General features: G+C 43.8%; 1 protein-coding gene across 1 annotated transcript; it reads right to left on the bottom strand.

The window, feature by feature from the left end:
• Nucleotides 1–6,751: 6,751 nt before the first annotated feature.
• On the bottom strand, nt 6,752–24,010 carry ACTA2 (actin alpha 2, smooth muscle). Its single transcript, XM_060034516.1, has 9 exons — nt 23,926–24,010; nt 19,619–19,773; nt 18,131–18,259; nt 15,263–15,373; nt 13,162–13,246; nt 12,628–12,789; nt 10,760–10,951; nt 9,413–9,594; nt 6,752–7,040 (listed from the first exon to the last, which is right to left on the bottom strand). Exons 2-9 carry the CDS (start codon nt 19,745–19,747, stop codon nt 6,897–6,899), a joined length of 1,134 nt encoding a protein of 377 aa, XP_059890499.1. The 5' UTR covers nt 19,748–19,773; nt 23,926–24,010; the 3' UTR covers nt 6,752–6,896.
• Nucleotides 24,011–25,924: the final 1,914 nt, after the last annotated feature.

Below are 25,924 nucleotides of genomic sequence, written 5' to 3'. Positions count from 1 at the left end.
CCAGAAAATAAATTTCTGTTGTTTAAGCCAACCAGTCTGTGGTATTTTGTTATGGCCACCCTAGCAAACTAATATAATACTCAGAAAATAGTTACTGAATTTGTTTTCTTTTTTTCTCAGAGATGGAATGGAAATGACTTTCTTTGTTTCATGCAGAAATCATTCTCTTCTCCATAGACCTTGGAGCAAAGCAGGATGTCTGTGGATTATTCTCAGCTACTGAAGTTATTCTTGGTTTCTTTTTAGTAGAATTTTACTTGTGGAAAAAGTGGCATTATATTTGAGATACAGTATCAGTTAAGGCCACATCCTAGAATTGGTTCAGTATTTTTCCCCCCAATTCTTCCCCTGCTGCACCCACTTCGGTCGTGCTGGAAACTGCCTTATTATAATGGTTTGGACTTATATCGAAATTTCTGTTGCAAAACCAGCTACAGTTGTCCCAGATGTGGAAAGCAGATGTTTCTCTTCCAGCATGTATTGCAGAATTTTCTAGCAGGCGAATGTCTTCTGTGAAAAGGATGCTTGAGAAATGTCATGTATTTGGCAGAGATAAAGGAAGAAAGGTAAACTTTCAGCTCCTTATTCTTAGAAGACATTAGCTTGTGATTTATTGTGAAGACACCAATATGCAAAGAACTCTTCTGTTTTTTTAAGAAACTTGTTTCCTTTTCTAGCATCTTGGCTTTTCACGAGGCAAGAATATATTTTTCTTGGGGGCAGCTGACAAAAATATTAGTTTAGTTAGTCTGGGGAGATGCAGAGGATGAGGGAGAGAAAACAGGAAAATGGAGAAGGACCCTGGGGGAGAGAGGGTAGAATTAGAATACTGTAGACCGCAGACCGGCTTTACTTAATTTGTTTGAAGTCAATGTCTTGGGCATTATCTAGACCAAAAGACATTCTAAAACCAAATGGAGACAAATAGTTTAGTTTAGTTTTGTCTTGTTTTACCTCTGTCAAGGAGGATTAACTATTCATCTGCATCGAGTTAACCAGCATTGACTGTGAAAAACTAAAATTGTGTACTCAAATTAGTCACGATCTGGGTGCGTCCCAGATGTGTCTATGTAATGAGTGGTGAATCTGTATTCTTGAGTCCCAAGAGGATGTTTAAAATTCCTCTCTTCAATTTTTCAAGAAAAAGCATTTATAGGTTGTTCAAAAAATAAGCTCCATTTTGTGTCCTCCTAATATAAAGCTGATGAACAAGAAAAACAAACAACCAGAAGGAATTTACTCTATCCTTGACTTTGGGCAAGGTTTCATTACCTACAGAAATGAGGTGTGTGAATTAACCGATGTAGCAGGTTTTTTTCAGCAATAAAGCTTTGTACTTACTGACATTCTTTCCAGGGCAATACATAATCTTAATTTTTTTATTAAAAAGTAATTTATTGGGGTGAAATTCACATAACATAAAATTAACCATTTTAAAGTGAACAATTCAGTGACATTTAGGACATTCACAGTGTTGTACAACCATCACCTCTATCTTTTTTTTTTTTTTTTTTTTTTTTGCGGTACGCGGGCCCCTCACTGCTGTGGCCTCTCCCGTCGCGGAGCACAGGCTCCGGACGCGCAGGCTCAGCGGCCATGGCTCACGGGCCCAGCCGCTCCGCGGCACGTGGGATCTTCCCGGACCGGGGCATGAACCCGTGTCCCCTGCATTGGCAGGCGGACTCTCAACCACTGCGCCACCAGGGAAGCCCCATCACCTCTTTCTTGTTCCAAAACATTTCCATCTCTCCAAAGTAAAACCTCTTACCCATTAAGCCATTTAGCCCCATTCCTCTCCCCCACCCCCGGCTATCATCAATCTGCATTCTGTTTCTATGGGTTTTTCTGTCTAGAGATTTCATATAATTGAAATCATAAAATACGTGAACTTTTGAGTCTGGCTTCTTTCACTTAACGTAACCTTTTACAGGTCTATCCACATTTTAACATATATATCAGTGCATTCCTTTTCATCCATTGTATGTGTATACAACAATTTGTTTATCCATTCATTCATCAATGGACATTTGGGTTGTTTCCACCTTTTGGCTATTGTGAATAGCACTGCTATAAGCATGCATGTACTTATTTGTTTGTACAAGTGCAAACGTGTACTTGTTTCAGTGTATGTTTTCAATTCTGCTGGGTATGTATTTAGTGGTACAATGGCAGGGTCACATGGTAGTTCTACGCTTACCTTTTCCACAACAGCTAAACCATTTTATATTCCCACCAACAATGTACAAAGTTCCAATTTCTTCACATCCTTGCCAACACTTATTTTTTTATTATTATAGCCATCCTAGTAGGTGTGATGTGATATCTCATTGTAGTTTTGACAGAGCAATACATTATTAAGTTAATTCTTTTAAAGCCAACTTTTAATAATAAAATCAGAGGTGATGATGAAGGCGCCTGAGGTTTCTAGAACGCACTCTCATCACAGTCTTATTGTTGTGGGTGACCAGTCCCAGGCCTTTATCAAGTTCACTAGAACCAAATTCAGAAGAAGAATTTTATTTTATCAAGGATGGTCAGCTATTTGGGCTGCAACCAACTAGCGCCACAGTAATAGCGCTCTAAAATACTACTTTTGCTTTTCATTAAATGCAGTGGTGTATGAATTCACAAGAATATTACATCAGAACATCCATCTGAAATCACAACTTTTTCTGTTTTTAAGAATGAGGGCTAGTTCTAAATTTGGAGGATACGATTCACCTGCTTAATATATTAGGTGATGCCGTTTTGTAAAGGAAGGTTGAAGTTAAATGATTTTAGCCCATTTCTTAAGGAGTTTTACTTTGTAGCAGATGCAGAGAGATCTAAAGTGGGGGAGGAAAGAAGTAATCCAAAGAGAGGACTGAGGAATAAGGTTCAAAAACTGAATGAGGAGGGAAAGAAGTAGAAGACAGGATCTAAGAGGAATATGAGAATGTGAAAAGGACATCTTTTAATTTGGTGTGAGTACAGTGCTTTTTCTCCAACAAGAGGAAAGCTGCTTAAGGACCCCTGAGCTTTAGGCCACTGAAAACTGTCATGAACTATGCTACAGAGGAGCCTGTGTCATCATCTGTTTTCCTTGAAGATAACATGTTACAAAACCAATCAGGCAAATGGTAATCATTTATATTCCCTTCCATCTTTAAGGGGCATGAAGTTGCCACGTAAAGAACAGTCTGGAATAGCTGGAGCCATCAGGAACAAATTAGAGTGAGAGATGGTGGTTTTAGGGTGTTCTTTTCCCAGATACATTTCTGAAATTGAGATGAGGAATTGATTTAACCTGTAAGAAAATGCTCGGGAATGGCAAGCGAATCAGAGATAACAAAGTTCTCACTCAGCGTTGCCTTAATAGCTTGTAATCGGTGTCTGATTTCAAGACAGACATTTCACAGAGAAAATGTTATGAACTCTACTTTGGAAAATTATAGTCAAGTATAGTCGTACTTCTAAAATCTATGTGTGGGTTCAATTCTTTGTGTTCTCTTTTCTGCAGCACCCTGTCCCATCTCTGGGCCTCTGCCTGGAACACATTCCCTATATGCCCTACTTGTCAGCCTTGTCCAGCCTCAATCCTTTCACTCCCCCCGCCCCCCACGCTTTTTTTCCTAGTTATCTCTTACTCTGTAAACCTCTGCTTAAGCACTACTTCCTCAGGGAGGCCTCCCCTGAGGTCATAAGAGCTCCTACCCCGTATATTTCCACTTTTGTAATCCTCACGATGCACCCTAGCTACTTGTTTAATGTCCATTTTCCCCACAGATTGTAAGTCCCATACAGACAGAACCTTGTTCTTTGTATCTCTAGTGTGTGCCCTTCAAACATTACCTGAATTGACTTGGTTGTCCCAGGAATAAACATTACTTAAACGTCTGGTTTTCCTACTCTGATGCAGAAGAACCACGTCCCCAGCTATCCCATCTCCTTCTCTCTTTTTTTTGGTCCGATCTTTTTGAATAAGCTTAGTTGCAGTCAGTGACTGTGTTGGCCCAGACAGGCCCCTCCCTTGCGGGAACTGCAAATTCTTTTCCAGGCTGTTCTTTGTTTGAAATCCTGCTAGAAGTACTCAAGCTCGGCCTGACTACACAAATGATGCCACACAGACAACGGAGAATTATTCGTTTTTAAAAAATAGTGCTTCCTTTTGCTCATATGCTCGCAGCAAAGGTTGCCTGATCAATGTTATTAAAAACTCATGTCATCTTCAGGGACTCTATGGGCCCGTTCTGGGAAAATTGGTGGTCATAGGAGAAGTGTTAGATAGAGTTTGGTTTGCTATTGTTAGGGGAGAGAAGAGGACTCATGAAGCAGCCAAACCTGTCTGTTGCTGGGTTTACCTCCTCTGGAGATTCATGTGAGGCTCATCGAGAGATGCTGCCACCTGTCCAGTCCTCCAAGTCATGGGCATCTGTGGCATGAAGGGGAGGAGTCACTGATCTATGACTGGGAGAAGGTGCTTAGGCACTGCGGCTGGGTGCTCACAAGGAAAGAACATTTCACTAATGCACATTCGGTGGGTGGTTCAGGTTTTCCTGATTTTTGCCTCGGGCCACGCCGGTTTCCAGATGACAGTGTTCTAAACGTCCTTTTCTTTACCGGAGAGCTCTCGCCCTCTGGTGGTGAATGTGAAGTACAACACTACAGTCAACTTGGTTCGCTTTACCTAAACCCTGCAGTGACTACAACGGGAATGCTTGGTGATCTTTGCCTCAATTTTGAAAGTAATCTGTTTCCAAGCATTTGTACACTAATCCTTAAGTTTCAATTTAGTGGGCATGGAGTGCCTTGCCTGGTAAGCATAAACTTGCAACTGGAAAATTTCAATCATAGCACATTAAGAGTGGTTCTCAAATTTTGACGTGCAGAAGAATCACCAGAGAAATCTGAATAAAGCTCAAGTTCCCAGCCACAGCTTCAGACCTCCTACTTTGGCAGGCTTTGGGTTTCCCAGAAATCTGTCCGTTTAAAATGAGGTCCCGATGAGGTTGACCTCTGTGACCTGCTCTGAGAAAGGCTGGCTTCAAGGCTAAGAGTATGGATTTGGAACAAAGCCCAAGTCCCATCTCTGCCAGTAGTATAACATTGGGTATGTTCCTTAACCACTCGTAGCCTCGGTTGCTCCGTCCGTAAAAAGGCCGTGAGACTATCCAATCCATAGGGCTGTTGTAGGATAAAATGGGATCCTAATATACAAGGCTTGGCAGGATCTGGTCATGACAGTTACTCAGCACATGCCAGCTCTTATTATTTGTAGTATTAATCTTAATTAGCTGAAGCTACAGGGAAGAGGAGACCAGGGGAAGCTTGGATTTTCTGGACCAAATAGGCATTAAATCTTTGACTCTGAGGTCTCCGCAGTGAGATGCTTCCATGGATGGAGATCCACCTCCTAACTCCCAAGGACAGCCAGTGGCTGCTGACCGCACTCAGATGTTTACACCCAGGAGGACAAGTGGCACCCAGCCGGGGAGCTGCGAGGATGCTAAACAGCCTGGGCAGAAAAGTGCTTTGAGACAAAGACGCTTTAGGGCAGGGAAAGTATTTATATACATCTTTGTACCTCCTGGGCCAGTTGGGTAAAAGAGAAGTTGGCAGCTCTCCTATATAATGATATTAAGGGAACACTTCTGTTTCTTCCTCTATAAAATGTTTGGGGTTAACATATACACACTGTTATATAACAAATAGATAACCGGGACTTCCCTGGTGGTCCAGTGGTTAACACTTCACACTTCCACCGCAGGGGCCACAGGTTCCATCCCTGGTCGGGGAACCTAGATACTGCATGCCGCGTGGTGCGGCCAGGAAAAAAAAAAAAAAAGATAACCCACAAGGACCTACTGTATAGCACAGGGATCTCTACTCAGTATTTTGTAATAACCTATAAGGGAAAAGAATCTGAAAAAAGAAATATGTATGTGTGTATAACTGAATCACTTTTCTGTACACATGAAACTAACACAGCATTGTAAATCTATCCTTCAATAAAAAATTAATGTCAAAATAAAGTAAAATAAAATGGACATGATAATATTTTCCCCAAAGTGTTCTGAAGAACAAATGAGTGAAGATATGTGTGAATCCCTTAGTGGTGATGATTGACACCAGTGGTCCTTGGAAAGTATTGTTATTTTTCCCATCCCTTCTGGTGTGAAAGTAACTGTAGTATCATTTTCAGAGACAGATATTGATTAGGAGAAGGGAAACAGATGGTTTAGATGTGTAGTGAGATTTTAGAGCACTGTTTCTGTTTTTTAAAAATCTATGTTTCCCCTGGTAAACTTAAGTCATACTTTCTTTTAATAGATATTTAAGTTTAATATGTTATATATAAAAAGTCATATATATGTGCATGTATAATATATGTATATATGTGTGTGTACAAGCACACACACGCACACGCAGAGTTGTTGTTTTATTTTCACCCACCAGGCTACCAGTCAGGAAGTTATAGAGAGCAACGTTATATAATGACTCAGCAAGTTGTGAGTCAGTGTGGATTATCTTGCTGATACCCTTTAACCCATGTTTATGTTTATCTCCTGTGTGTTTTCAAATCCTTCCGACTTACGGCATGGGTTGGCACTTCCCGCGTTAATGTGGTTCCACCCTTTCCTGGGAAGCTTACACATCCTGGTTGTCATGTCCTCGGCCGTACCACTAGAGGGAGCCACTCTGTAATGGGTGAGGTCAGCCTAACAGAAATAACGTGATCAGCCCGGTGCTGATCAGAGGCCAAGGCTACAGGTTACAGGTAACATATTTCAGATTTATTAAAAAACACATAGGTAACAAGTCAGAGCTTTGGCTAGGAATGATTTGGAAAAGAACTGAAGGCATTATTCCACAAAACATTCACAGTGTGTGCTACAGACAGAGAGCAGGGAAGTGTTCTAGAAGCATTTGCGGTGGACGATGGAGGGCCCGGCCTCGTCGTACTCCTGTTTGCTGATCCACATCTGCTGGAAGGTGGACAGAGAGGCCAGGATGGAGCCGCCAATCCAGACAGAGTATTTGCGCTCGGGAGGGGCAATGATCTGTTGGTCAGGATGAGGAAGAAGGGCCGTTAATGCACTAGAACGGGGCCTGGGCATTCCAGCATGGTCCGAATTTGGTGACCCCTGCTGAAGCTTTGTGGGCAACAGGGACAGTCTTGGCTGTTAGATGCTGAACCCGAACCTGAACCCTAACCCATGGGGTGTGAATAAGTTGTGGATTTAAATATTCTTCAATGAGCACATTTGGTTTCCCAGCTTCCTTTTACACAATCTATTCCAAAGCATCTATGACACCCCTGCTGCATTCAGTCTACTACTGGGCAAACTGAAAGTTGGCCCCAAATCCTGCACGGCCTCCACTTAAGCCCTGACAATGTCCCCGACTTTCATAAGCTGTTCTTCAGCACTCAGCACGACACATACGCTCTGTGGACACGAACACCAGCAACTTCGAGAAGAAGTTTTGATTGTGCCAGAGCTTACCACACAGGAACTTGCTATAGACCTGATTAAGTACACTGAGACGCACTGTTTAACACAGAGGGACCCGAGCGTCCCCCACTGGGATGAACATTCCCCTGGGATAGGTCCGGGTTAGGCTGCATTGGCTGGCCCTACCCACTGCATAGGCCTGACATGTAAGGACATGTTGACATTTCTTAAATCAATGAATGGTTTAGGCTCAGAGAGCAGGGTATGTCTCCCTACAGCAACTCTAAAAATAGCTATAGTTGAGTAATTCCAAATTCCACATCAGACTTGGATACTTGGGTAGAAATGAATATGGACACTTGGGCCAACAGATAAGGTATTTCTGAAACGGTGGTGAAAGGGTTTAATTTCTGTTTATCCCTTGAGCTCTGGTTGAACATTTATTTTTAATACAAGTACGTGATATTTACTGAGCACTTATCATGTGCCGAGCACATGTACTGTCTCATTTAATCCTCATAACCACTTTGAAGAGTAAGTACTGAATTACTCCCATATTCCAAATGAGGACACAGAGGCTGAGAGAGGTTTAAGTAATTGACCTTGATCACACCACACCGGTTGGTACGTATCAGACCCAGTATGCAAACCTGGACCTCTCCCAGGTATGTTTTTGTTTTGTTTTAGAAATAACTTTTCATTTTCGTATAATTTTGGTTTTACAGAAAAGTGGTAAAGACAGTACAGAGAGTTCCTATAGACCACCCCCCACCCCCATTCAGTGTCAGTTTCCCCTAATGTCACCATCTTACTGTGCCAGGTTTTTAATGGTTTGCTCTCATCACACTGGATCTCAAAGTTCTACATTCATTTCTATTCAACACTCCAAGTTTGAAGAACTAGAAACTACCCAACTCTAGCTGGGTGTCTGTCATATACCCCCAACCTAGGTTGCTTTGTCAGCAACCCTAGCAGCTGGTTTCATGTCCCTCCCTCCGGAGTGGGAAGATGAGGTGGTAAGTGCCCATCGGAGGGGCATCCGAGAATCACAAATCCTCAGAAAACAGTCTCTCTCCTCTTAACCCGCAGAATTCCGAGCCTCTAAGGTGGAGAGAGAGCAGGCTTCCGTCTATCCCTCCCTGTTATGTTAGCTGCAGACCCTTTCAAAAATGGAGTGCAAATCACAGAGAACTTGTCTGAACACCTCTCGTGTGTGAACTGCCCCCAGGGGGCCCCTTCTCCTGCTCCCTGGGACATGGATCAGAAGGTCCCAGCCTGGCCTCCTGATTTCAGAGTGATAACAGCCTTTGAGAAGTCACCAGCCACGTGTAAGTTTGCCTCCAAAGAATGATGGCCTTTTAATCTGAGTTTCTTTGACTGTCACTCAAAACTCACACAGTGTAGGGGCTCTGATGGCTCAAGGACTGAGCTGGGTCATCCTGGGGTCATGCTGAGCTTTTGAGCACTTGTATCAAAGGGTATGTCAGACGGAGAGATGAAGGTAAAATTCTAACTCCTGGCCACTGAGATGGAGTCACATTTAGTACTGGAGGAGGAGTGTACACTATTGAATCTACAGGGTTTACGCCTCTTCAGGAATAAGTCTGGCTCATCTGTAATACTTGTAATGCTCTATACATGACATGCACTAGTTTTATGATGAGGAAAAACAACAAAATGTGTATTTTAGTGAGATATGGACACATGGGGGGCTCTACGGACCTTCACGGCAGCTGCTGAAAGTAGCTGATTGACAAGGATAAGTACAGATTAAATTTTGTACAAGATAATTCAACTTCTTTATGAACTGAACTGACCTATATCGTTTAAAGTATGGGACTTGCAGACTTTTAACCACTGCCTAGCTCTAAAACCCGTGAGTGCGTGTGACCAAGATGCAGCCTCTGAAGAGTCCTTCACCTCTTGGCTGTAGGGCTGGCATTGCCAGCAGCATACATGGGTCCGTCACGGAACTGTACCTTGATCTTCATGGTGCTGGGCGCCAGGGCCGTGATCTCCTTCTGCATGCGGTCGGCAATGCCGGGGTACATGGTGGTGCCCCCGGACAGGACGTTGTTAGCATAGAGGTCCTTCCTGATGTCAATATCGCATTTCATGATGCTGTTGTAGGTGGTTTCATGGATGCCAGCAGACTCCATCCCTGGAAAAGAGACACAGGCCATGGTCCTTGGGTGGTGAATAAAGCCCAGGTTGACGTGGAAGACGATGCGAGCAACTGGATGATCTTACACTGGACCGAAGCTAGGCAGGCATGATGCTCTGGGAACCAGCCATCTCAGGACCGAAAGGTCCTCGAATGCCCCATGTCCTCCTACCTCTTGTCTAGGGAGGAAGCCCTGCCTCAGCATCTCTGGGAGGGTGGGGGGCTACAACATCATATCCCTAATTTTTAATAGACTCACTACTATAAATGATTCAAATAAGAAGCCAAGTCTTCAGATTGCCAGCAGAAGCTTCCATGCTGAGCCAATGTTGCAGCCGTTGCTCAGAACTTTCCCCAAGTCTCTCTTTGGTTGCTGCCTTGTTTTTACTCCTCAAAGCTTTATGATGCTGAATCATCCAAAAAAAAAAAGCTTCCTTTTATTCGGACAAAGACTCGCTTTTCTTCAATCTTTGCAGTTTTGTGATGTAATACTAATAACGCTTAGTGATTAATTACAGCCAATATCTAATAAGCATTGAATGCTCATGTCAGCCAAGTCCTGGGCTAAGTGCCCCCCCCCCCCAGCTCGTGTAATCCTCACAGCCACCCTATGAAATAGGTACTATGACAGTCCTCATTTTATAGAGGAGGACCCTGAGACTTCAGGGTCCAAGGTCATGAATAGAGAATTAAGACTCAAACCCAGGCTCACCCCTCCCGGAGCCTGCCCTCTGTAGACAACTGTGCTAACCCGTCTCCCAAGGTCAGTGCTAACGTAGGATTGGGCATTTCCATTTTTCTCTCCCCCTATTATTCCCAAACTCAGCATTCAACCTATCCTTCCCATCCATCCATCCGGCGGCTCCACTGTGTCCTAAGCACAGAGAGTATCTGATTCTTTCACTGTAAACCACACACCAAGAATGCTTTGGGCTTGACTACAACATAGACAATGTTTTCTTAAAAAGAAAACTCCTTTTCTGGTCTCCTTAACTCTTAAAAATGTGACATTCTTTCCTTTGCCCTGGTTTAGAAATGCACTTGGTTTTGTGGCCCCTGTCACATGTCCCCACACGCAGAAGGGTGCTGGGGGCTGAGGGTTGGCTGGGTGCAGGAGGAGAGGGTGGTCTCCCCGGAAGCAGGGGCAGGGTGTGCTGCCTACCGATGAACGAGGGCTGGAACAGGGTCTCTGGGCAGCGGAACCGCTCGTTACCGATGGTGATCACCTGCCCGTCAGGCAGCTCGTAGCTCTTCTCGAGGGAAGAGGAGGACGCAGCAGTGGCCATCTCGTTTTCAAAGTCCAGGGCTACATAGCACAGTTTCTCCTTGATGTCCCGGACAATCTCACGCTCAGCTGTCAGCGAGATACAAACATGGTTTGTACAGGCGGTAAAAATCCACCTGCCCGGGCTTCCCTGGTGGCGCAGTGGTTGAGAGTCCGCCTGCCGTTGCAGGGGACATGGGTTCGTGCCCCGGTCCGGGAAGATCCCACATGCCGCGGAGCGGCTGGGCCCGTGAGCCATGGCCGCTGAGCCTGCGCATCCGGAGCCTGTGCTCCGCAACGGGAGAGGCCACAACAGTGAGAGGCCCGCGTACCACACACACACACACAAAATCCACCTGCCCTACTGCAGACTCTCCTACAATACAGGCTCCATCCACAAAGTGTATAAGTTCGACATTACATTCCGCACCCCCAAATCCATCAGGGCAATTAAATTACAAGTCCACTGTGGAACCGCTTCTGTTCCCAGCGGAGTGCCTCACACAGAAGGTTCTTAGCAAATATTGTCTGGAAAGTTCAGGACAGGATGAAAATGAGCTGGCTAGAAACAGGCAAAGAGCAGGAAATCCTTAATACGTTAACTTTTTTGCACGATTAACTAATGAATCTCCATTATAAGTGCTTTATAACAGTTTGTTATATTGGATTTTCAGTTGACCAGGAAGACGCGTGCCGAAGCCCCCCCTTAGAGGCCCCTACAGTTTCAAAAGCTCCAGAGACCCGTGTCGTCTGGGCCAGGTAGATTCTAGCTCAAACCCTTGGAAAATTCATCACCTTCCAGAAAGAGGCAGGCCCTGGCTCGGGACAAGACCCAGTTGAGAAGGCCCCAGTGGTACCTCGAAGAAGTGGGCAGGCAGACCACTTTCAGACCCCTGCCCTCTGAAGTTCTAAGCTATTGGTTCCCTCTGGGCCCCTGGGAACCTTCTGGAAGCATCTTGGAATTCTTCATAGGGAGTAGAGGAGGAACAGAATTCACTCAACTGCCTACTGCAAAAGGAGAGTTTAACATCTTCAGGGCTCAAACTTGGAGTCTAGAATAAGCCTCAGGGATGTCCAGAAACCTAAACATTTGGACAAGACCAAACTGGCCAAGGGAGGGCGGGCGGCCAGGGTCAAGGGCACTGAGGACGTCCCGACGTCTCTAGTATAGTCTGCCTCTGGGCAGCAGAACACCAGTTTATAGTCTGAAGACAAATGTGTCGCTGCCTGCGGGTTGCTATTAATAGTCACTAACAAGGGCTGCATGCCTCCTCAGGGCCAGGAATTCCACGTGCATGATCTCATTTACTACTCACAACATCCTTGTGAGAAAGGGTCTATGATTACTCCCATTTTACAGATGAAGAGGCTATGGCTTAGTGAACTTGGGCATCTAGTCCAAGGTCACACAGCTAGTGAGTGGCAGAATTGGGACCCAAGTCCTACTGAGATGTCTCCAAAGACTGCCCATCACCACGCCATACCAACTTCAGTCTCTATGTGTGAATGGAAGGAATTAAAAAATGTTCAAATGGTGCAACTCTGACTAGCTCATCCTACCAGATGGTTATAACTGTTCTTCTTGAAGAAATAGTGTAATCGTTTAGCGATTTCACGTAGCAAAATACGCACTGCTTTGCCCTGGGCATTAGAATCAGGCCTTGATACCTGCAAGGCTGCCTCCCATTGTTTCCTTGGATAATCACCAAGTTCCGGAAGAACACCCCGCCCTTACACCCCCTCCCTTTATCTCCCGCAGGCCTCACCTGTGGTCACGAAGGAATAGCCTCGCTCGGTCAGGATCTTCATGAGGTAGTCGGTGAGATCTCGGCCAGCCAGGTCCAGACGCATGATGGCGTGGGGCAGGGCATAGCCCTCATAGATGGGCACATTGTGGGTAACACCATCTCCAGAGTCCAGCACAATGCCTGGGGGACAGTTGTACACAATAAAAGTCCCAGGGCAGCTGGTATGTGATCACTTACTGGTCTAGTAGAAGGGGAATCTCTAAGCCTCTTATTTGAAAGGAAGGAAGGCATTTGATAGGAGAAGTGGGGCAAGGCTGGATAAAGATAAAAAAAGAAAAGAACAGGAAGAGGGAAACAATAGGAGAAGTCCTCCTGGAAATACAAGTTAAAGGACTTAATTTTAAAGGTGAGAAGAAGACCTCTGAGGGCTGGAATTAGCCCTGTCAATTTGAACTAAACCCCAATCCATCACAACCCACATGTTTATGAACCATTAAATCCTGTAACTGATGGTGTATTTAACTGAGGCTCTCACCCCTCCCAACCACTTACCAGTTGTACGTCCAGAGGCGTAGAGGGACAGCACCGCCTGAATAGCCACGTACATGGCTGGGACATTGAAAGTCTCAAACATGATCTGCAAAGCAATTCAAAGAGCTGAGTTAGTGATGCTGCCAGTCTTACCCAGAATGCACAAGACAGCATCTTGTTGAGGAATGCAGAGGGCCCGCGTGGTTCTGGGTAGAGGAAACTAAGGTAAAGGAGGGCCAGGGCAGCCTTGGTTACTAGTCAAGGAGAAATGAAGGTGTAAATGAAGAAACCATTATACCAGAGGCCTGATGGCATGGAGAGGGGGACACATGACCAGACAGGTATAAGGAGGGTCTAGCTTCTGGCCCTGGCCCTGGCCCTGAGTTGAACATGACCTGGGAGAATTCACCAAACTAACAGCTGAATAACGTGGGCTTCATTCCAGGTCTCTTGATTACAAATGGAGGAGGAGTTTGGATGAGAAGGGTTCTAAGTGTCCTCCAGTGTGAACAGCCCAGGACTTAATACTGTTATCAAAGCCAAAAGAAACAAAAGACAGCATCTATACTTCTCTGGTGTATGAAAGAGCCCCCCCCCCTTTTTTTTTGTTTTGGCCACGCGGCTTGCAGATCTTAGTTCCCTGACCAGGGATTGAACCCAGGCCTTCTGCAGTGAAAACTCAAGAGTCCTAACCACTGGACCGCCAGGGAATTCCCGAAAAAGGCCTTTTAAACCTGAAGCTCCGACTGGCTGAATGAGCCCTGTTCTGTGGTCTGAGGTGCGTTTAATCTGTTCCACTTTTTTATGTAGTTGCAGCCCTAGAATCTGAGGCCACTCTGGCTGCAGTGAAGGAGCCCTGATTCCTGGAAGAAAAGAACCGCCTGCTGGTAACAGAGAACCAAGTATGAATGTCAATGTGGCAGCTCACGCAGTCTAGGGACACGATTAGAACGAGAGTCCCTCCGGGTCAAGTATTAGAAATCTGTGCCCACGGAGATGCCCACAGACCACCATTTCTCCATCTGCAAAACCCTCCCTGGTCTATTCACCAGAGTGAATATCTAGCATCATTTGCTAGACGGCCATAATTCCCAACTATACTTTTCACCATTCACAGGAAAAATAGCCCCCATAAGAAACAACATCTCTTGCTACATGAGCACTTCCCAGGCACACAGACATTCTCCTGTAGAGAACAGCTGCTAGTGTGTTGGTGTAGCGCCTAGAACTCTTCCGAGAAAAAGACCCTGCAGTGTTTACATTTATTATTCTCCGAGGTCAAAAGATCATGGGCCAAATCCAAGCTCTGCCACTTCTAGCTGTGTGACCTTGGGACAATCACCTAATGTCCTTGAGCCTCCATTTCTTCATTTATATGATCAACATACGAATAGCTCCTGCTTTACGTTGTTAAGATTTAAAGAGACAATGCGTATAAAATGCTTAGCCCAGTGCCTAACCATAGCAAGCATGAAATTGACACTAGGTGTTTATTTAGCAGTTCATCCAAACTGGAAATCTTGTCTGGCTGGTGGAATGGATGGTCTCCTGATCCAAAACTTCTGAGCTTCAGACAAGTGACAATAACGACAATAATAACTGTTTGTTGAAGGTTATCATACCAGGTACCACGAAACACATTTAGCATTTACCTCATTCATCTTCACATCAATCCTTTGAAAAATAATGTACTAATATTACTCCCAACATATGGACAAGGAAACTGAGGCTCTGAGAAACTAAGTGGATTCTTTAAAGTCACATAACTGATTAAGTGACAGATCGAGTTTTCAAACCGGGATCTGTTGGACTCCAGAACCAAAATTCCCCATTTTATGTTATCCTGCCCTTTGAAATGACTTCTCCTTAGAAGGTTTTAACCTAAACATGTCACCTTTTCAGTTAAATCTTGGAAATTTCCTGCTGCTCTTGGAACCAAGGGGCTGTTCCTGCAGTAAGGATGTCAGCGCCACCAGGATGCTCCTGGCCTTTGGAATTCTGGAAAGTTATCAGCCTGTGAGTGGACTGTTTGGTGGGCCTTCTCGCTGCTGTCCTGCACAACCCCTTTAACACAGGACTTTCCCCAGACACCAAAGTGCTGGACCCTGGAGTGCATATTTACCTGGGTCATTTTCTCCCGGTTGGCTTTGGGGTTCAGGGGTGCCTCGGTGAGCAGGGTTGGATGCTCTTCAGGGGCAACGCGAAGCTCATTGTAGAAAGAGTGGTGCCAGATCTAGCAGGGGGACCGAGGAAAAGCACAATGATGTGACGCTGTAGGGGCACTGCAGTCCTCAAAACGCCATCAGAATGGGCTAAGGGAACCAGGTTCAAATAAAATGCTAGAAGTACTCATTATGTGTCCACAGCTTTACAGATGCAGAGACTGAAACTCAAGGACTGTAAATAACTTGCTGAGGATTCACAGCTAGTAGGTGAATGAGAAAAAACGCAAACCCAGGCCTATGAGGCAGGATGGAGTAGTGGTTAAGGGTACAGGCTCTGGCATCAAACCTGGGTGCAAATCCTGGCTTAACCACTTCTTGGTTATGTGAGCTTAGGCAAATTTTAACCCTTCTCAGCCACAATCTCTCCATGGGTAATATAAAAATAATTTGTGGGCTTCCCTGGTGGCGCAGTGGTTGAGAGTCCGCCTGCCGATGCAGGGGACATGGGTTCGTATCCCAGTCCGGGAAGATCCCACATGCCGCGGAGCGGCTGGGCCCGTGAGCCATGGCCGCTGAGCCTGCGCGTCCGGAGCCTGTGCTCCGCAACGGGAGAGGCCACAACAATGAGAGGCCCGCATACCGAAAAAAAAAAAAAAATTTGTATGTCTTTGTGAGACTTAAGTCAGGGAACCCTAGAGTTGCTACTTAGCCCAGAGTAAATGTTACTATTATTCAACAATATCTTCTTTACCCGCTATTTCCACTTTAGTTAATATTCATGGGCAAATGACTTAGAGTAGCAAGTAAAAGGACAAATGAATGAATATATGAAAGGATGAATGAAGCTGACCTAATTGCCTAATTGCCACTTTTAATATTGGAGGGAAATTTTGCTCTGCTCCATTCCCCTCTTTGTTCCCCAGGGCTGAGAGAAGCCTGCCTTGGTCAGCACACTCTGGACTTTTCGTTCATGGGCAGACATTTGGCCTTCAGGTGTTTCCAAAAAAAGCCAGTGTCTATTTCTAGCATGTCCGTGCGATGTACTTTGGACATACTTGTGTTTGCTTCACGGTTGAGCATCCTCTTTATTTTTTTTATTTTTATTTTTGAGCTGTTTCTTTTTTTAATTTAATTTTTATTTTCTATTGGAGTATAGTTGATTCACAACGTTGTGTTCGTTTCAGGTGTGCAGCAAAGTGATTCAGTTATACATATACGTATATCCATACTTTTTCAGCTTCTTTTCCCATATAGGTTATTACAGAGTATTAAGTAGAGTTCCCTGTGAGCATCCCCTTTAATCCCTGGATGCCATAAAGAGCAAACCGCTGTGAAAAAGGTTCAGTTAACTAGTTATTTTTAAAAGCCTGAAAATTCTCCCCTAGCACCAGAAATATTAAATTCATTCAGAATTAAAACAAAATCAAACAAGAACTGCTAGCGAAAGCTCATACACTAATAAAAGTTAGATCGACTTTAAAGAGTGTTTATCTTATCGCAGTTACTTTGGTTTTGAATTTGTTGTTTCTAGAAAGGAAATGAGACTCCTGAAAGTTCTATTCCTTTGATGGAGTAAAAGCAGCACAGTGTTCAAGAAATCAAAAAAAAAAAAAAAAAGTGAAGAAAAGAAATTCTACCGATCGTATTATATACTACGGATACTCTGAAGCATCGTTTAAAAACCAACCAATCCCTCTCTCTCTCTCTCTCTCTCTCTCTCTTATTCTTCTCTCTCTCTCTCTCTCTCTCTCTCAGACCCTTTGAATTTAAATTTTAAAAATTATGGAATGCTTTATTTGTTCCAAGGATCTTTCTCCAGGTGCGTCCCTCTGAGACGCTGCCAGCTCCATGGAGAATCTCTTAAAAGAGTATTTTCCTCCTATTAATATCTTCTTCACAGTGAAAACTGCAGTCTTAACCAAATCCAGAATCTTAGACTCAGTAAACCTAAGGAAACACAATTTTTGTAGAGAAGCAGAAGTTTCAGCATTATTACTGATAAATCCTAGCAACACTATTTTCTTTTACACTAGTGGGAGAGAGAGAGGGAGAGAGTGTGTGTGTGTGTATGGAGGTGACAGATATATAAAAGTCCAGATGTTCTGGTTCTAATATATTTGCTGCATTTAAAAAATTTAAGTCACTTTCTCATTATTTCTTCTGCTTTTTCTCTGATCACTTGTGTTTCCATAATGCCTAATAACAAACATCAAAATCCTAGGATTTAACTCTTCTCCTCATTAGCTCTTCTATATGGGTCTGGGAGATAAAGACTTCACTTAAGGCAACACAGGGAGATACTTTTAAAAATATTTATTTAAAAATTTTTGTCATGTGCTTGGGCTTCAATATGTTGAGGAACATTCAGGAATGTATGAATGTATAGCTTTCTATAGTGAAAACTAAAAATATATATATATATATTTTAAATGTTCGGGGTGAGTTAATGAAAAACTTTCAAGAATGGGTGGGTGAAGGCAACCCTTTGTTCTCCTGGCTGCTACTCATATAATGCTTGTCCTCCGAGGGCAAGCCAGTGGACTGAGCAAGTCTATTAATACCCACCATTGTCTAAGGGCTACTGTTCTCATCTGCAGAGCTAGCTCACTCTAATTGGTTTATAAACCCTGTTAGGCAAAGGATTTGCTTTTTTTTTTAATTTAAAGAAACAGTTCAGGATTTTCTTTTTTCCAGTTAGTAATAATCTAGAAGGAACATCAACAAGTAAAAGTACAATTGGGCAAAGTGAGCCAGTTCTTTTCCTCAGCAGTAGCAAGATGTTTGGAAACAGGAGCCCCAGGAATTATGCATGAATCTCCCGGTACCTTCTCCATGTCGTCCCAGTTGGTAATGATGCCGTGTTCTATCGGGTACTTCAGGGTCAGGATTCCTCTTTTGCTTTGTGCTTCATCACCCACGTAGCTGTCTTTTTGTCCCATTCCCACCATCACCCCCTAAAAAAGGTTCAACACATCACGAGCCAGCCTCTCTCAGAACTTGTGAACTGATTACAGTCCAAACACAAAGGGTTAAATCATTGCGATAGAAAGCCCCTTCGGGTACCAACAATGATTTGCTGAATCCTACTGTCACTAAGTTCTTACGAAACAGCCTTAGTTGATTGGAAACAGGCCTGACTAGTTCTCTCAAATAGCAGAGAACCCTGGGGGTAAGGCAACTTTGTGTCATTTATCTTCTACATCCCTTGATGAGCTCTCTTAGGGCAAAGATTGTATCTGTCTTGTTCTCCACTATGACAAATTGCCTGGCACACATTCGGCACTCAATCATTATTTGTTGAATGGATATGTAAAATTTTACATATTAGTTAAATGGCATTTTGCCCCTTATAAATCCTTTAAACTGTACTTTTGAACTTGCCACCTACCCAAGAGTATATCTAACCGTTATGAGCAAAAACATTTTTTCTACAAATGATCACTCTGTGCTTGATTTCTCATAGATAAATTCATACCAATCAACACTGACATCTGCCTAAAGTAGTGGGATGTATTTTTTAATCATTATGGTGAAGCTTTTAAAAAGAGAGAATTCTCATTACTAAAATTTAAAATTGCAAAACAGTCGTGGCTACTATAGTTCCATAAGTAGTGATTTATGCAAAATATCTCCATTCCAGAAGTTCAACAAAGGGACAGAGTTCATTCATGGGGAGAGGCTTCTATGTTTTGCTCTTGTGAATCTATGCCAAATTGAAAGCTTAAATATCAATCAGATAGGCTCCATGTGCAAAATACATTTCTGCTGTGAAGGAGAATTTCTGAGATGAAACTCTAAGTTTTTACCCTGTGGCTGCCATCAACATTTTGTTTCTACATAATGCTATGTAAAATTACCGTGTGGCTGTCCACATGTATTTTGTTGACAGCTAACAGATGGAAAATTACATTTGGTAACAATGCTGATTTTCATCTAACATCAGGTTCTGTGAGAGTGAGTGACCTGGGCTTTTATTTTAGTTTCTTTCCAAAGAGTAGCTATGGAATACATCAGATAACTCATAAATATTTCTGATGCTGATGACAATGATTACATTTAGACAAAAAGGATTTATGAAAAAGGGTCAGTCTTTGTATCTGATAGACACCCAATAGAGAATCTATCAACATCGTGTATTAAATTGGCACTTATTTCTAGACGTCAATCATCAGAGGTACATTTTTAACATGGTTACATAATTCCCGGGCAGAGAGCAACAGACAATCTATGAATACCCATAGCGGGTACCAGAGACATAGAGGGACCAAATCTATAGCCTTGTTTCTCTCTGTTCCAGAGAAAATTTTCCTCACCTGATGTCTGGGACGTCCCACAATGGACGGGAAAACAGCCCTGGGAGCATCGTCCCCAGCAAAGCCAGCCTTACAGAGCCCAGAGCCATTGTCACACACCAGGGCGGTGCTGTCCTCTTCTTCACACATCTTGGCTGGAGCTGCGACACAGGGTCCTGCAGGGAACAGGGAGGAAGCCACCCCGCTGTTATCCAACAGTCTTGGCACTTAACCTGACCACTCCCACCTTCCAGGCTGGGTTGAGACCCCTCCTGTGCACTCCTAGAGCGCCTTCTGCTGATTCTTATCTAACACAGCATTTATCTCAAAGTACTTTCATTAGACTGAAAACGTTTTATAACTAAAACTCTGATTTCCACGTTCATACGACAGGTCTCTAGCACCGTGGCTGGCACGTCACATGTGCTCACAAGCACTTTAAAGACTGACTAAGTAAGTGAATGAATGAACTACTGCAGAGCACATATGGAATATCAGACCATGAGATCAGATATTCACAGGGACAAGTCATTTGTTAAAGAAGTATCTGGAATTTGCTGTCTGTATCCAACCATCTTCACATTTTTCTAGGTATGTTATAACTTCAAATTTTTTTCAAAAACGTAGATTTTGAGGAATGGGCAGCATGTGAAAATTTGGATATATTGAGACATTTAATGTAAAATGTTTAAAAGAAAATTCTCTTTTGGATCCTGAAGACTTTAAATTTTACCCTTGGAAAAACATTAGAACCAATCAAAACTTTCTAAGAAGGTGCTTTAAATTTTAGGGACCACAGTTATTCCATTAATAAAAACCACTGCTACCCTGTAAGTCCAACAAGTCAGGGTGAATCCAAAACCTTACACATCATGCAGTAGAATGCTTTGCTGCCATTAAAAAAGATAACTAAAAGGATAAGTTACAGGTATATTCTTAGGTGATACTAGGTTAGAGAAATTAACATTGTACGATCCCATTAAAAATGTATTTTTATGCACTAGAAGAAGATTAATCATATTTACCATGATGTTGATGGGGGTTCTTTGTGAAGTGATGGGTTTTCTAGGTGTTTTAAATGATCATCCCTGGGTTCTGTAATATTTTCTAAATAAATTGAGCGTGTATTCTTTTAGTAAGAAAGCGATATTTCAAATATCCCATTGTTAAGCTTGTATCCTACGGCAAAATTTGGAAGGCTGGAGCACAAGTAACAACTTAGAGATCTGGGAAATCGAAGGCTTATTAGAGAACGTTTTCATTTAATGCCCTCGTTTCTCAAATGAGAAAACTCAGGGGAAGTGATTTGCTCAAGGGCGCACAGGGCCTTACGGGCAAAGTTGAACCAGAGATCAGGTCCCCTTGGCTACCCTTCAGCTTTCAATCTAGACCCCTTCCCTTTTCTAAGCAGAATTAGGTGAAAAATAGTTTTTAAAGAGAAGGACACCCAGAGTTCTCTGCCTGACTTTGAGATGATAGGATTTAAGGTTCAGGAAGAGTCTTCTAAGTTGGTGAACTCATTGCACCCCCAGGCCTAGATATAAAAGGCAACTCTTTTAAGGAAATTTCTGGGACCTAAGAAAAGAAAAAAAAGCTATTACAGTTTAAGTTGGGCCAGACCATTCCCATGAAACCAATGCTCTGTCTTTCCAAATGCCTAGAACTTCCACGGCAGTGTCTCATACAACATAACCCTTCGCAAAGAGCATGAACCTCAACTGAGAGAACATATCTTAAAATCCAGGACATGTACTATTATCGCCAACTGACAAACCAGGGAATCAAGACTCAAGTTGGAACGATTTGTCCAAGATCCCCAAACTGGCAGAGTTAGGACTAAAAATCACAGCACGTGAGGATTATGGGCTTGGATCCTGGAGTCTCACTCTGGACGTGAGTGTGGCCTTCACCGCTTAGAAGCCATGTGACTTAGTCAGTTATGTAACATCTCTAAATCAGTTTCTTTATCTATGAAACAGCGGTAAAATCTGTATGTAGCCCATAGAGTTCTTATGAGGATTAGATTTTCTAAAAGGCATTAAAAATAATTTATGGTGGCATATACATTATGCATAAATATTATTTTAAAATTTTTAGCATCATTATGTGATGATTATCATTACCCAGATCTTTTTACTTCCAGTCTTTGCTTTCTCTCCACACTCCCTCCAGGCCTACCACAGAAACCTTCAACTTGTGGACTCCACTTGTGAGAATGGAAAATGAGGTTTATCAATGGCCTACGCTTTCTTTTCCCACCCTTCCCTTCCCTTTCCAGACACTGAATTATGTTTGGCAGTCATGTGATTTGGCTTCCTTCCTAGCAGATTAAGAAGCAAAAAGAGAGATGAGAAATGTAAGAGAGAGAAGGCGGAAAAGCAGTCGGCGTCGGAGGCATGTGTCAGAGGCTGTCAGCACTGGACCAGCAGCCTCTCTGGATGTGCTAAGCAGACTTGCCAAAACAAAAGTAAGGGCTGAAAACAGGATAAAATATTTGGAATTAGGAGGCTCTAAAAATGTGATGGTGTGGTCACTATGAATACACATGTCCTTAGTAACCCTTTCCTGGGGCAGGAAGGGTTTGGGGGAGTGTTAGAATGCACTGCAGACAAAGTAGACTTAACGCTCAGATCAGCAAGCCTGCAGAAAATAAAAAGATCTCAACATTTGGTAAATGTGTTTTTATTTGGCAAAAAAAGAAAGAAAGAAAACGTCCAGGAAGAATTTTAAAATCTCTTAAAGGAGCACTGTCGTTAGAGAAATCTGTGTCCCCAGAAAGGACCCAGCTCAGTGGTTTGCAACTCTTACCTAACCTGATGAGCAGCTGGGTTTGGAGCAAAGCATTTCCTAATTAGGTAAAACACACTCGAATGTCTGCTTTTGGAACAGCACCCGGGTCAGGGAGTTTGCTCTAACCGACTCGAGTGCATCTTGTGCCAAAAATGAGGAGTTAGTGGGAGGGGAACGCTCCAGGTCCCAGCTCGACAGTCTTGAAACACAAACCATATTTAGTCATGAATCACAAAATGGAAGGAAAATCTCAGTGTGAAAACTCCAGTCCAGGCTGAAGCTGCCAACTGTTGATTTACAGCAAAGAGCAGCCTGTGGTGGCAGGGCTGGCGCCCAGGTCCCGCCCGGCTGAGAAATGCAAACCAGACATCGCACAGGCTGAGACGCAAACAGCTGTCAGACGCACACCCGGCTCCCTCTCTCTTTATTCACAAAGATTCAGCGGGGCGCCTGCTGCGCTCTGCTGCAGATGACCAACCAACCGAGACGCATATATCTTTTTTTTTTTTTAACATCTTTATTGGAGTATAATTGCTTTACAATGGTGTGTTAGTTTCTGCTTTAGAACAAAGTGAAGCAGTTATACATCTACATATGTTCCCATATCTCTTCCCTCCTGCGTGTCCCTCCCTCCCACCCTCCCTATCCCACCCCTCTAGGTGGTCACAAAGCACCGAGCTGATCTCCCTGTGCTATGTGGCTGCTTCCCACTAGGTATCTATTTTACGTTTGGTAGTGTATATATGTCCATGCCACTCTCTCACTTTGTCCCAGCTTACCCTTCCCACTCCCCGTGTCCTCAAGTCCATTCTCTAGTAGGTCTGTGTCTTTATTCCCGTCTTACCCCTAGGTTCTTCATGACCTTTTTTTTCTTTCTTAGATTCCATATATCTATGTGTTAGCATACGGTATTTGTTTTTCTCTTTCTGACTTACTTCACTGAGACGCGTATATCTTGAAGTGTAAGCTCACAGTTACACTCAAGAGACTTTCCCACAGAAGACACTACCAATGAGAGCCAGAGGAGCCCAGATGCAAATACACAAAGAGCCAATATCAAAGGCTAGGCAACCTCGGTTCAATTCTAAAATCCACTTCCAGACACCGTAGCTGCACCAAAAGTACAGTCCAGTGAGAAATCCCCACACCAAATCTGAACCACAAGCAGATACTGGAGTTTCCAGTGCCTAAATATAAATCATCATGTAACTTACTGCAGACAGCTTGACTGCGTCTCTGAAATGCACTGCAAGACCCGGGCAGTTGGTTTAGTATAAACAGATGTTGCAGGTGACACACATAGATTTCATTCCATCTTGCTCTCCCCACCCTTTCCCACACCAGGCTGCGTCTTAGCTTGGATTTTAAGGTTAGATAATTAGAGCTAAAAGCTACGATCGTGTTAGTAGTACAACCTTCATTCAAAACTTTCAGAGTGTGTGAGCCTGGCCAAAATCCCCAGAGATGACATCTGATTATGCTGGGGAATGTCAGAGCCGCTGGAATCTAAGTCACATCCCTGGGCCGGTGCCACTTACCCTGAAAGTGCTCGGCTGGGCTCCTCTCCTCTGGCTGGTGTTCGGGGAAGCTGAACGCTGAAGGGTTATATAGCTCCTTGGTCTGCTCCCCTCCCACTTGCTTCCCAAACAAGGAACAAAGACAGACTTCAGCCCTCCGTTCAGTCTAACACAACCATATAGGGACCTCAGCACAAAACTCTCTAATCTGGGTGGCCGGAGGTCTGGGTCTCTTCCACCGCATTCCACTGCTCTGCTCATGAAAAGGCAGGCAGCTCAGCTGCCTGTGGGAGATAAACACCCCAAGCCTTCAGAACAATTGCTGAAATGCCCAGAGATACTGAGTGAGCCTCATGGGGCAGATGCAGGCATGGTTCGCACATTCCTCAGGAGATGCCAAATGGCTGTCTTGCTAGCATTTCGGGTCATTTCCTCATGAACCAAGCACAGAAAGAAGCTGCCTCTGAGGAGCAGGGACTTTTAAAAATTCCCCTAAAAACGGGGTCTGCAATGAAGAAAGAGATGCTGCAATGGTCCATAAGTTTAGAGAGGGAGTGAGAACTTTGTGGTCGTCAGTGCTGGGTTTATGAATCAAGTCTGGGGCGGGGCGGGGGGTGATGGAAGTAGGAATTGAAGTGGAGACAGGTTTGAAGGCCCGTGTTTTCACAGAGGCGCTTGGAAGTCAGCACGACCTTGACCATTTTGGTGCCCTGGTTCATTAGCTGTGTCTGCTAATTTGTCCTGAGCGATGTAGCAGCATGATAGGGGCTGTCCTTCAAGCAGAGTCCATGCAGGCACCTGTCACAGAAGCAGTCTGAGAGCAAAGGGCGTGTTTAAGGGAAGCCTCTCTGAGCCTCCTCTTGCCCCGCTGATGCACCTGACAGGTGACAGATAACAGGTGACCCAGGCATTCCTCAGAGGAAGGTAGTGAGTAAACACCAGTCTGACCTTAAGCTCTCATTCCCAGGTGACAACAAATAACTTCAATGGTTTTACATTTGCCTGTTCCTCTTTGCCAAGCCAAGGTTCTAACTAAACTCATGGTAGAAATATTTTTGACAGCTACCATGAGCATTTCTGCTGACATATGAGAAAAATCCCAGGATGAATGTCTCTGTTTTACGGCTGTGGCCAGCCCTTCACTCATGTTACTGTGTCTGACCCATTTGATTTATGGTACACACACACGCGCACACACACACACATTTATCTTTGAGAAATTGCACCATTGATGATTATGTAATTTTATATGGCTTAAGACTAAATGATAACAGATTGCTCTGTATTTTTCAAGGATTTGTCAACCGTTTCTAGTTTTTGTCAACCAGAAAACACAATTGTGTGAATGTTCAAACTTGAAGACTATGCAATGTAACATAAAGTTGGGCATTTGGAATTAATCTAGTGGTTTTTATCACAGGGAACACGTGAAGCAAAAATTCCATATTTTCTTCATTGGGAGGGCAATTTGAGCAGAGGTAGGATCCTGCCTCCTCCCACTTCTGTCTCAAGCAGTGTCTGTGTAGTCCCTGACAGTTTATGTAGTGAATGTTTCTTTAAATACCGAAAATAAGAGCTTTGATGTTCACCCTCCTGATTCTTATGTCATTTTCTCCCTTGATTCTACCAGTGTGCATTCACAGCCCTGATAGCAATCAGACTATGACGACACGAACAGACATACTAGACGATGATTCAGGTTCAGTTTTTCTTACAAGTTTTTTTTCCTTTTTCCTTCCTTCCTTCCTTCTTTCCTTCCTTCTTTTTTTTTTTTTTTTCCGGTACGCGGGCCTCTCACTGTTGTGGCCTCTCCCGTTGCGGAGCACAGGCTCCGGACGCGCAGGCTCAGCGGCCATGACTCACGGGCCCAGCCACTCCGCGGCATGTGGGATCTTCCCGGACCGGGGCACGAACCCGTGTCCCCTGCATCGGCAGGCGGACTCTCAACCGCTGCGCCACCAAGGAAGCCCCTTTCCTTCTTTTTTAAAATTTATGACACTAACCAGGGAGGACCTCTAAC

The sequence above is a fragment of the Delphinus delphis genome, chromosome 16 (genome assembly GCF_949987515.2).
Source record: "Delphinus delphis chromosome 16, mDelDel1.2, whole genome shotgun sequence".
NCBI lineage: Eukaryota > Metazoa > Chordata > Mammalia > Artiodactyla > Delphinidae > Delphinus > Delphinus delphis.
The sequence above is the reverse complement of the archived record's forward strand: the minus strand, read 5'-3'. Positions and strand labels throughout refer to the sequence as shown.

Bases quoted from the DNA above. Each gene is read 5' to 3' on its own strand.
- ACTA2 (XM_060034516.1), bottom strand. From the start codon at position 19,747: ATGTGTGAAGAAGAGGACAGCACCGCCCTGGTGTGTGACAATGGCTCT. The intron at 12,790-13,161 runs GTAAGTGGTTGG...ACTGTCCCCCAG, and splicing joins CGCCTCTGGACGTACAACTG to GCATTGTGCTGGACTCTGGA. The intron at 10,952-12,627 runs GTGAGGCCTGCG...TCTCGCTGACAG, and splicing joins CTATTCCTTCGTGACCACAG to CTGAGCGTGAGATTGTCCGG.